The 13,168-nt window shown below is 41.4% G+C and overlaps 1 protein-coding gene across 1 annotated transcript in view; it reads left to right on the plus strand.

The window, feature by feature from the left end:
- Positions 1 to 206: 206 nt before the first annotated feature.
- The window catches only part of LOC124046567 (gamma-aminobutyric acid receptor subunit beta-1-like), a 67,115-nt gene continuing 54,153 nt past the window's right edge, over positions 207 to 13,168 (plus strand). The window contains exons 1-3 of the mRNA XM_046367084.1: positions 207 to 916; positions 1,013 to 1,104; positions 1,236 to 1,303. Of these exons, the coding sequence (XP_046223040.1) occupies positions 837 to 916; positions 1,013 to 1,104; positions 1,236 to 1,303 (240 nt within the window). The 5' untranslated portion in view covers positions 207 to 836. The remainder of the gene's footprint in view (positions 917 to 1,012; positions 1,105 to 1,235; positions 1,304 to 13,168) is intronic.

Genomic DNA, 13,168 nt, shown 5'->3' on the forward strand with positions numbered 1-13,168 from the left:
AAATCACCCATTTTCAATACACCACTATTTATGATTGAAATAATCATGTGGTCTAGCACATGGTGACCAGATAAACAGCAATCGATTTGACAAATTAGTCAGAAGTCTGTCAATATCATCACTAGACATAGCAGAACGTGTATTATTATTAATTATGTGGTATATAGCACGTCATGCTGCTGCAAGGGACATTGCATAACCTATAGCGTATCTTATTTCCTTTCATTAATTATAGGTGCGGTTGCGATTTTTATGCGTTTTCTGGGTTTTTAACTAATTATTAACTTGTGCTGTAGCCCGTGACGCGTGGGGAATGCAATCCGCTGCGAGGGAGCTCAAGCGTCCAGGTACACCTCAGAAAATGCGCAGCTCCTCAGACGTGCTTGTGTTGCACGATGCCCCACATAGCGCTGACTAAAGGTGAACTGAGAGCCGTGTTCAATGCTTATTCTTTTAAGATCTTCAGCCGATCAACACCGGGAGACCTGCTTGATGCAAATCTGCTCCGGACACTGCTGTGTCTGCTGAAATGCTCGAATTAACCGGAGTGGATGGGATCTGCCTAGCATATTGATACCGTTCAGCTACTGCATGCATCCCGGCGCGGGCTTCTTGCGCCATCATCGACACCTCGGGTGAAACGCGAATAGCCTACCCATTTTATTTCAAAGCCACCGAAATTTCTACGAAATAGCGTGGTTTTTGTGCAAATACAGTTTTGATGTTGGTAAAAAGACGCGCATGCGTTGGTCTTGGAATAATTGGACAGCCTGTGATTTAAGTAGGTAGCATTCCTTAATCTTCGCTCAAAGTCATCTCTCTGATCAAAGTTAGTGATGTGCACTGCTTTGGACCGCGGACGCTGGGGGATTTTTTGTCTTTTCCTCATGGTCGCCATGGTCTGCGGCGCTCAAAGGTGAGATCCAACGGGTGTGATGTCTTGTTTCTGCCTGTCCCTTTGCAGTTTTTTAAAATTAAGATTCTGAATCAATACCATATCTGTTTCCTTTAGCGCCAACGAGCAAAGCAACATGTCATTTGTGAAAGCGACCGTCGACAAACTGCTGAAGGGGTATGACATTCGTCTGAGGCCTGATTTTGGAGGTAAATACCTTTTTGGTGATGAAGTTTACCCAAATGTTGGCTAATAACAAGTCGCATGCAGATTCATTTATCGCGCCAGCGAGCTGTCTGATTAAAAAGCAACTGATACCTGTTTTACATGCGATTTAAAGGTGCCCCTGTGGACGTTGGCATGAGCATAGATATCGCCAGTATCGACATGGTTTCGGAAGTCAACATGGTAAGTAGCCTAGCCTACAAAATGTTTTTTTTTTAAGGGAGATGTGCCTCGTGCAACACATGTTAGTGTGAGAACACAGAACACGTGATTACGGCTGTGGTAATTGTCTTCGTATTTGCCTGTTTCATACCACTGTCCTCTAGATGTAGTGATAATGCCTCATATTCTTGTCTTTGCCCTTGTTTGGCTACTAGTATAACGTTTTTCCTTTGACCAAAATGGTTCGCTGCATTTCAGCACCAAAGGAGAGCTACCGCAATGTGTGAAATCCAATCCATATGCAGAAACTTCCCTGTGGTGTCAGAACCACTAAAGTCAGAAAATTAATGGGGGGGGGGGCGTTGGTGATGCACATGGATTTACAAGCGCGTACCTTACAGAATTGTGAGGTGTTAAAAATACACATTACGAGCTATGAAACAGGGTGAATTGACGAGGAGGAGACTAAAAAAATGGTGCTTGTTTGCTGCTTTGGCCTCAATGCAGTAATTACATAATGTTGTCAGTGACTCAACAAGGAGGCCCAGAAAAGCCAAATTGTGACGCTGAATGTGGGCACTTAGTGTGTGCATATGAGTATTGGCATGGTGCCAGTGATTGATACAAATTAATTTATGCTTGGATCAACTTGCCTTAAAAAAATAATAACAGCAGGCATGACTGTAAAGTGTGTGTGTGTGTGTGTACTGTCTGTGCGTGTGTGGCGAGGGAGAACATTTTTTTTCTACTCAGCTTCCAAGCAAACACTTGGTGTTTATGGAATGTCGGGTAGTTCAATGTTTTCATGATGATACAGAAAACTGCAGTCTTTACAGTCATATTGCTCAGGGAGCTTTGGCATTCCCATTTTGATTGTAGAACCTTGGTCTACAGAGATACAGTACCAGTCAAAAGTTTGGACACACCTACTCATTCAAGGGTTTTTCTTTATTTTTACTATTTTCTACATTGTAGAATAATAACGAAGACATCAAAACTAAGAAATAACACATATGGAATCATGTAGTAACCAAAATAGTGTTAAACAAATCAAAATATATTTTTAGATTTGAGATTCTTCAAAGTAGCCACCATTTGCCTTGATGACAGCTTTGCACACTCTTGGTATTCTCTCAACCAGCTTCATGTGGAATGCTTTTCCAAACCATCTCAATTAGGTTGACATACTGGTTATGTACTGGCCATGCCCATTAAGTTTTTTAAAAATCACAAGTTAACACATACTGTAAATCTTGTCACGAGATAGCTTTACTGTTACTCTGAATAGGACGTGCAGTGCATTTGGAAAGTATTCAGACTCCCTGATGTTTTCCCCCCACATTTAGTTACATTACAGCCTTATTCTAATATATATATATATATTTTGTATTACCTCCTCAATCTATCCACGATACCCCATAATGATAAAGCAAAACAGTTTTTCGGGAAAATTTAGCAAATGTATAAAAAAAAGAAGCTATAATAATACCTTATTACATAACTCTTTAGACCTGTTGCTATGATACTCAAAATTGAGCTCAGGTGCATCCTGTTTCCTTGATCATCCTTGAGATGTTTCTACAACTTGATTAGAGTCCACCTGTTGTGAATTCAATTGATCGGACATGATTTGAAAAGGCACACACCTGTCTGTATAATGTCCCACAGTTGACAGGTCATGTGAGAGCAAAAACCAAGCCACGGGGTCGAAGGAAATGTCGATTGTGTCGAGGCACAGATCTGGGAAGGGGTACCAAACAAATTATGCAGCATTGAAGATTCCCAAGAACACAGTAGCCTCCATCATTCTTAAATGGAAGAAGTTTGGTACCACTAAGACTCTTCCTAGCGCTGGCCGCCCGGCCAAACTGAGCAATCAGGGGAAAAGGGCCTTGGTCAGAGAGGTGACCAAGAACCCGATGGTCACTCTGACAGAGCTCCAGAGTTCCTCTGTGGCGATGGGAGAACCTTCCAGAAGGACAACTACCTCTGCAGCACTCCATCAATCAGGCCTTTATGGTAGCGTGGCCAGACGGAAGCCACTCCTCTGTAAAAGGCACTTGACAGCCCACTTGGAGTTTGCCAAAAGGCACCTAAAGGACACTCAGACCATGAGAACAAGATTCTCTTGTCTGATGAAACCAAGATTGAACTCTCTGGCCTGAATGCCAAGCGCATAGCATAGCTCATCACCTGGGCAATACCATCCACACAGTGAAGAAGCTTGGTGGCAGCATCATGCTGTGGGGATGGTTTTTCAGCGGCAGGGACTGGAAGACTAGTCAGGATTGAGGGAAAGATTAACAGAGCAAAGTACAGAGAGATCCTTGATGAAAACCTGCTTCAGAGCGCTCAGGACATCAGACTGGGGCGATGGTTCACCTTCCAACAGGACAAGAACAGCACACAGCCAAGGCAACACAGGAGTGGCTTCGGGCACAAGTCTCTGAATGTCCTTGAGAGGCCCAGCCAGAGCCCGAACTTTAACCTGATCGAACATCTCTGGAGAGACCTGAAAATAGCTTCAGAGAAGAATGGGAGATACTCCACAAATACAGCTGTGCTAAGCTTGTAGTGTCATACTCATGAAGACTTGAGGCTGTAATCACTGCCAAAGGTGCTTCAACAATGTACTGAGTAAAGTGTCTGAAAACTTAGCGAAATATGATCTTTTCTTAAAAAAAAAATTTTTTGCAAAGAAATCTAAAAACCATTTTTTCTTTGCCGCTATGGGTTATTGTGTGTAGACTGGCTGTAATGTGGGAAAATGAAGGGGTCTGAATACTTTTCGAATGCACTGTAAATTAGAGTGACGCTATACACACTGGAACTCATGTGTTGGTAACACTATAATAACTCCTATAATAAAGTATTTATATTAGATTAGTAAATAGTTTATTCATCATTTGTTAATCATTACTCCCAAATGTATGCATGTTAGTAACCTAGTTATTTACACATTATAAACAAACTTTAAAGTATTTAATATTGATTCATAAGATCATTCATGAGATTTTTAATATAGGTCCTTATAAACCTTATAAACCATTAGTTGCATATTTTTGTATGGACTCATCTAAAGTGTGGGCTATTCATACTTTATAAATGTTTGAGTGACCGGTGTAATTTCCCACAAAAAGTTTGACATGCCATTGGTTGACATTCCAGCATTACCTGATGCTCCGTAAGGTCTCAAAATGGCCCCTAGAACATATCAATGGTAACAGTATAAGGACACAACACAGGACATTAAATGAATTATATAGAACATTTTATCCCAAAACAGTCACACTGTTGTAATAGTGTGATGTGTAACTTCAGACACACTATGCTGAGTAGAATAACATTTTTAACCCAGAAATGCTAACATAAGTGTTTCTTGGCAGTGACTTTTCTACCAAAACCAAAGTGTGGATTGCAGTCACTCGTTAGAGCATTCTAATATCGGTTAACCCAGATCTAAAATATTGCATAATTTGGTCCGCTGCATGATTCAATTCTGGGTCCATATGTGATAAAAATTGAGAGTTCCGGTTTGCGATTGTCGAAATAATCAGTGATGTCCGTCGAAATAATAGTGACGAAAACCAAAACACCGGAACTACTGCTGCTCGTTATCCTGCGCTTTCCATCCTGTCGCAACTGATGAATCCGTTTACACAACAGATTAATTAAGAGCGGTCCATAGACTGCTTACAAGGTAAGGAAACATATCTGAATACATTATGTCACTCGACGATCATATTAAGTTTATAGAGTTACTACCTTTTAAAGGTCCAGTAAAGGTGCGTGTGAAAATACATCTAACATTTCTACCTCATCAAGGGAGACATAACCACCAGTGCACACAAATAGTCTGAAAATCATAACTGTAGGAAAATCGGGTTAGCCAAAAACACTACAATAACTCATGTAAAAAGGCTAAACATTTGTCCAATGTTCATCATTGGTCGGGTCCCGAAGATTCTCATCTCTATAGTTCTTTCAAACACACATAGAATTCAAAACTGTCTCTCAAACACCCATAATGAAGCAAGGTTTTTGATTGGTGAACATTTTTAGTTCAATAATGATAATTCCAAAGTAATAGATGTAATAATAGTAATATATCTGTAATGGATTATTGTCTCTGGTTTCAACACCATTGATCACATATGAACAACAGACTATTTGCACGTTGACATACTACAGTAAGTAAAAATAATTTGGTATCTGTGTTTCCAGTCATTCAACTGGCTATTGAGTGTCAATGACATTGCCTTCATACATTTCTATATTTTTGGTTGTCTGAAACCCAGTCATCCAAAGAAATGGTCCCGTTACTGAGCAGTCTACTACTGAGTTATTTGTGACATCTGATAGTAGAGTGCCTGCAGTAGTTTTTCACATGTGAGCTGCCCTTCTGAAATTGCCTTTTATTCTTGGGTAGTAAAAGGCTTCATTAAATTATAAATTGGAAGTCACAGGCTTGCACCTGAACAAAGCCTTTTACGCTCATAGCGTTCATACATAAGTCATTTCCACATGATATACTGAATTTGTCAAGTAAATATAGACAGAGTTTGTGGAGTCAATGATGTGCTGTCATCGTGAGCCAAGGTTATGAATTGTTTATTAGGTTGAATTCCTGCCGACGAAATCCCCTCTTGGTAAATGGAAGGTGCTTCTTTCTTTGAGTCGGGCCCAGAGGACTTCTGATTGGAAAGCCTAACAGCCTGGACGGGTCATTGATTGTGCCTCTGTGGCCTCTTCCCGGTTTAGCATTTTAATGTGTATGCGACTGGGAAGCTGGAAGGGGTTTTATGCTCTGTCTGATAGACATTTGGCACCGGCTCTCCTTGAGAAAGGCCACACCGAAACATTGGTCATACTGGTCACAATATAAATATCCATCAATAAATTGATTATATACTATGCCTATTTCATTTTACCAGGTAAGGGGACTGAGAACATGTTCTCATTTGCAGCAACAACCTGGGGAATAGTTACAGGGGAGAGGAGGGGGATGAATGAGCCAATTGTAAACTGGGGATTATTAGGTGGCCGTGATGGTTTGAGGGCCAGATTGGGAATTTAGCCAGGACACCGGGGTTAACACCCCTACTCTTACGATAAGTGCCATGGGATCTTTAATGACCTCAGAGAGTCAGGACACCCATTTAACGTCCCATCCGAAAGACGACACCCTACACAGGGCAGTGTCCCCAATCACCGCCGTGGGGCATTGTGATATTTTTTTAGACCAGAGGAAAGAGTGCCTCCTACTGGCCCTCCAACACCACTTCCCATCCAGGAACTGACCAGTATCAACCCTGCTTAGCTTCAGAAACAATCCAGCAGTGGGTATGCAGGGTGGTATGCTGCTGGCATTACATGTACTTCGCCCCCTGCTTCAGCAACATCACTGTCACCCAGTAGACGTTTTGGGGGCAAGCACTGCAGTTTTTATGACAAACTACGTGATACAGAGATTGACTGTATTGGATGTTGGCATCTAGAAAGGGTTCTGAATGTACAACCTTGTGTTTTTTGCATCACACATCGCAAAACCACACCATAGTTTTGGGTTTTGAGGGTGGTTACTACGGAATAACTGAGTGGCAATTACATTTGTATAAGAACCAGTTGCAAAGTGTACAAACAAATGCAGGGGCAGCACCCTGATTGTGGCTTAATTAAAAGGCCACATTATAGCTCTTCTGGGTTAAGCTAAGAGCTGTGTGATCATCTGTGCCTTTTTTGGACCTGTTCTCATCTGATGGCAAGATCCCAACCCCCCCTCTCTCAATTTCTCTCCAACTCGCTTTGGCTTGTATTGTTATCAACAGGAAGTTTATTTTGAGATCAGATTATGTGCTGTTGATAATGCAGCTATATGGCATTTGTTGTATGGTCAGTCACGTCTGTAAAATTGATCAAATGCATCTGTGATCTTTCCTGGTTAAATAAAGATAGGTATTTATTCACAGACTTCCACTCGACTACCATACTGCAGCATATTTGCACACACACTTACCCCACCAAACGTACCACCAGGGGTCTTTTTACAGTCCCCAAATCCAAATTGAAGAAAGTGTACAGTAGTATAGAGAGCCATTATTAAACACAACTCCCTTCCATCTATTATTTCTCAAATGAACAACAAACCTGGTTTAAAAAAAACAGATAATGCCTCTCCCCTATTTGACCAGGTCCCAGTTTATTTATAATGTACTGTTTAGGTGTAAACTTTTAAGCGTTTGATGCTTGAAAGGATAGAAACTGTGTTTTTTTTGTAGTTATGAAAATGGACGTCGCTCAGTCATAAAGGATGTCCCTCTTAATGAAACTCCTTTTCTTCCACTTTTGTCAAATTCTCTGCAGACTTCACACCCCATTAGCTTTTTGTTAAAGCTCCTCAGCTAAAGCCGCTTGACTATCCCTGACGGATGCCAATGTGCTTCTTTGGTCTAACCTAAAGTGAAATACACTTGTGATAGATTAGCAAAATAAGAATTTAGAGGAGCAAGACACAGCTGACTAAGATTATGATTTTATTCAAATAGCGCTTTGGAAATACTCCATTTTGAACAAAAAAGGACATGCCTTAGAAAATGTGATCCACAAATGCAAGTGAGCCAATTAACAGCCAAATAATGTTACAGGTAAAGTATATAGTATGTGAGCTAATCATGGTTTGGAAGAGCAGTTTACACATGCAATAAAATATGTTGAATACGGGTTATTGGGACATCATTAAGAGACAGTAAATGTGTTGACTTTATTATTATAAGGTCGATCGGCTGCTTACTATCTAACCCTAGAAAGTTGAATGATCAGCATGTGTACTGTATATAAGAAAATGGGCCAAAATGCATCACAAGTGCTGAATACGAACTAAAATAGACATTTACACATCCATCTTAAAAGCACCCAGCCTAGCCTACATAGACTAGCTAAGTGCACATGACTTGTATGTTAGCGTTGAGTTCAGATACTCTGTTGATGCCAACAGTGGTACTGTATTATTTTCTTATAATGCTAGTACTGTTAGTTTGCTACACTGAGATTCTTCCAAGAGATTTAATGCTAGCCTAAGCATGACAATTCCAGGCAAAATCAGGGTTTAATTGTATTCTTACCAAATATCACAGAGGGGTTTCTGATACCCTTACTTCTTCAACAAATCATACAACCTTGCGGAGTTAGCGCCTGAACGTGGCAATACCAGAATGATTATACAAGTATATTTCAGGTCAGTGTGTTACTGCTCTCACTCTTATCAACCTTAGTAATCATACATGCTATGCTGTGCTGTCAAAGGCAACCGGCTAGTGAACCAGACAACACTGATGTGACATGAGCTGTAGGAGGTTTGCTGTGAGATACCAAGGGTCAGACTCGTATTCTTCCCCTCCTTGAGTTGAGTGGTTGTCTGTGGCAACATTTCTGCCTGAGTGACCTCAGACATTCATTGGAAAGGGGCTGCTGCATGTGTTCAGGTCTTCGATAGCCTACATTGTTGAATGCCGTCAGGATGTCACACATGATAGTGGTGCATCCCCATGGGGCAGTATGCTACAGTAGTAGTAATAGTCAAGGCTGCATGATTTCTGTTCAGTCAAGAATGCATTTCAAGAGATTAAAGGAGTATTTGATTAAGTTAGTTTGTGTTGGAGACTTCAAATAACGGCCCGTGACGGATGTGATCAAGGGAGAGGTGAGCAGTCTTTTTTTCAGATGATTTGATACTCTGATTCCTGCAGGATTGTAGCGGCAGAGAGGTTTGAGCACTCTTTGCTCTACTTAAGACTTTAAGACTTAGTATTGGGCTGAAATAGCCGGTAGTTCTCACCTTGTGGCTGGTGAGAGATACTGTAATGAATTAGTCCTGGTCTCTTTATCTTTCTCTCTCCCTCCCTCTTCCCTGCACTCTCTCTCTCTTCTCTCTCTCCTTGTCTCTCACTCCAACTTCCTTTTTTCTCTTGGTTTTCTTCCTTTAACTGTCAGAGTTTTCATATTGCGGACTGTACCTAGACTTTTGTGGTTTGTTTGCTGGACATGTGAAGGTCTCTCTTTTACAAGCTTGAGTGACGACAAGTAAAAGTGGTGTTTGTTAGCAACGTGTGAAAGCTATTTTGTTATCATGACAACCACAGTGGAATTGCTTTGACTTTCTCTCACAGTCCATATATTTGTGGAGATTTGAAAGCAGCAACTCAGTTTCTCAAGGTGAGAGCGGTAGGAGTGCACGGTTAGTACAGCCATGACTCTCATAAAGTGACTGTCACACCCTGACCATAGAGAGCCTTTTTATTCTCCATTTTGGCTAGGTCGGGGTGTGACTAGGGTAGGTAATCTAGGGATCTTATTTCTATGTTGGCCTGGTATGGTTCCCAATCAGAAGCAGCTGTTTATCGTTGTCTCTGATTGTGGATCATATTTAGGCAGCCATTTCCCCACTGTGTTTTGTAGGATCTTGTTTATGTGTAGTTGTCTGTGAGCACTTCATTTTTTTCACGTTTTGTTCGTTCTTTATTGTTTTGGTGCGTTTCATTCATTGAACATGTGAAACTCATATCTCGCTGCACTTTGGTCTGAATGTTCTAACGACAATCGTGACAGTGACGGCCACACTCAACATACTGTAGAACTCTCTCCCAGGCCCTATGGAAGCCCATTTGTGCCAAAATCAATCAACAGCACAGACAGGAAGGCAATAATCGCTTTATTGAAGTGTTAATGAAAATGCAGGTGTCGTATGTTGCATTGATTAGCCAACAATGTGATTATACTGTGAGAACTCCTCATAGTAGGCCTAGTTGTTAGTATGAGGAAGCTTACGAACCCTCGCTATTCCTCCTGTCATGGCACCTTATGTATCTCCACAGCAGCTCCTGTATTGAGCGCCTTATGAAGCCCTCATAGTGGCTTGTGGTCAGGAGTTATTGATCTGTTTGGGAGATTGATGTGTCCGCCGCCTCCTTAGGATGAGGATTTATGTGATGCTCTGCCGATAGCACTTCATCTCACCAGTGAGAAAGATCAAGGTGTCACGAGTGGGTTCTCTGTTCAAACAACTTAATTTGAACTCAAAATCTGTTGCCCATGCTGTGCCATGATCAGGGGTCCAAGCACTGAGGACGTAGGAGCCCACCTGGATTTGATTGACAGTTTTATTTCCCCCTGGAATAGAGAAACCAAGGCACTGTACAGTGTGGGTGCAGAGGTTTGTCCAATTGCCCCCCAAATTTACTTCAATAGATCCTATGGTGAATTTCCTATAGTCTCTGGTAGAGGTCGACCGATTAATTAGGGCCGATTTCCAGTTTCCAGGTTTCATAACAATCGGAAATCTATATTTTTGGGTGCCGATTTGCCGATTTTGAAATTAATCTTTGAAATTCGATTTTTTTTTTATACCTTTTTATTTTAACTAGGCAAGTCAGTTAAGAACACATTCTTATTTTCAATGACTGCCTAGGAACAGTGGGTTAACTGCCTTGTTCAGGGGCAGAACGACAGATTTTCACCTTGTCAGCTCGGGGGATACTATCTTACAACCTTACAGTTAACTAGTCCAACGCAATAACCACCTGCCTCTCTCTAGTTGCACTCCACAAGGAGACTGCCTGTTACGCGAATGCAGTAAGCCAAGGTAAGTTGCTAGTTAGCATTAACCTCTTGAAGCTAGGGGGCACTATTTTTATGTTTGGAAAAATAACGTTCCCAAAGTAAATGGCCTATTTCTCATGACCAGATGCTAGAATATGCATATAATTGACAGATTGGGATAGAAAACCCTCTAAAGTTTCCAAAACTGTCAATTTTGTCTGAGTTAAACAGAACTGATATTGCAGGCTAAACCCTGAGGAAAATCCAATCAGGAAGTTCCCCTGTTTTTGAAACCTCTCTGTTGTTATGCATCCCTATTGCCCATTTTAAAAGGGATATCAACCAGATTCCTTTTTCTATGGCTTCCCTAAGGTGTCAACAGCCTTTTAGATATAGTTTCAGGCTTTTATTTTGAAGAATGAGCGTGAACGACCACATTGCGTAAGTGGAGAGGTGGGGGCTCTCAGAGTGAGTTGTGCACAAGAGAAAAAGGTGGCCATTGTTACTCCCAGTCCTAGTGAAAAGCCAACTGTCCCGGTTGATATATTATCGAATAGATACAGTGGGGCAAACAAGTATTTAGTCAGCCACCAATTGTGCAAGTTCTCCTACTTTTAAAAAGATGAGAGGCCTGTAATTTTCATCATAGGCACACTTCAACTATGACAGACAAAATTAGAAAAAAAGTATGTGTTGCCCAGCAACAGCCCCAAAACATCACTGCTCTAGAGGAGATCTGCATGGATGAATGGGCCAAAATACCAGCAACAGTGTGTGAAAACCTTGTGAAGACTTACAGAAAACGTTTGATCTCTGTCATTGCCAACAAAGGGTATATTTGACTTACAGAAAACGTTTGATCTCTGTCATTGCCAACAAAGGGTATATAACAAAATATTGAGATAAACTTTTGTTATTGACCAAATACTTATTTTCCACCATAATTTGCAAATAAATTCATGTGGTGCAGTGGTTAACGGCGGTGTACTGCAGCGCCAGCTGCGCCACCAGAGACTCTGGGTTCGCGCCCAGGCTCTGTCGTAACCGGCCGCGACCGGGAGGTCCGTGGGGCGACGCACAATTGGCCTAGTGTCGTCCGGGTTAGGGAGGGTTTGGCCGTCGTGCACCAGTGACTCCTGTGGTGGGCCGGGCGCAGCGCGTGCTAACCAAGGTCGCCAGGTGTGTGGTGTTTCCTCCGACACATTGGTGTGGTTGACTTCCGGGTTAGATGGCGCTGTGTTAAGAAGCAGTGCGGCTTGGTTGGGTTGCTTAGCGGAGGACACATGACTTTCAACCTTTATCTCTCCCGAGCTGTACGGGAGTTGTAGCGATGAGACAAGATAGTAGCTACTAAAACAATTGGATATCATGAAAAAGGGGTTAACCTGTTGCGACGAACAATCCCGTATCCGGGATCCTATTTATAGCCTCAAGCTTATTACCATAACGCAACGTTAACTCTTCATGAAAATCGCAAATGAAATTAAATAAATATATTTGCTCTCAAGCTTAGCCTTTTGTTAACAACACTGTCATCTCAGATTTTCAAAATATGCTTTTGAACCATAGCTAAACAAGCATTTGTGTAAGCGTATTGATAGCCTAGCATAGCATTAAGCCTAGCATTCAGCATGCAACATTTTCACAAAAACAAGAAAAGCATTCAAATAAAATCATTTACCTTTGAAGAACTTCAGATGTTTTCAATGAGGAGACTCTCAGTTAGATAGCAAATGTTCAGTTTTTCCCAAAATATTATTTGTGTAGGACAAATCGCTCCGTTTTGTTCATCACGTTTGGGTAAGACAAAAACCGAAAATTAAGTCATTACAACGCAAACTTTTTTCCAAATTAACTCCATAATATCGACAGAAACATGGCAAACATTGTTTAGAATCAATCCTCAAGGTGTTTTTCACACATCTATCGACGATAAATAATTCGTGGCAGTTTGGTTTCTCTTCTGAAGAAAATGAAACGCGCATGGACCTGGAGATTACGCAATAATTTCGACGGAGGACACTGGGCGGACACCTGGTAAATGTAGTCTCTTATGGTCAATCTTCCAATGATATGCCTACAAATACGTCACAATGCTGCAGACACCTTGGGGAAACGACAGAAAGTGCAGGCTCATTCCTGGCGCATTCACAGCCATATAAGGAGACATTGGAACACAGGGCATTCAAAATCTGGACCATTTCCTGTATGAAATTTCATCTTGGTTTCGCCTGTAGCATTAGTTCTGGGGCACTCACAGATAATATCTTTGCAGTTTTGGAAACGTCGGTT

This window comes from Oncorhynchus gorbuscha, linkage group LG10 (assembly GCF_021184085.1).
Source record: "Oncorhynchus gorbuscha isolate QuinsamMale2020 ecotype Even-year linkage group LG10, OgorEven_v1.0, whole genome shotgun sequence".
NCBI lineage: Eukaryota > Metazoa > Chordata > Actinopteri > Salmoniformes > Salmonidae > Oncorhynchus > Oncorhynchus gorbuscha.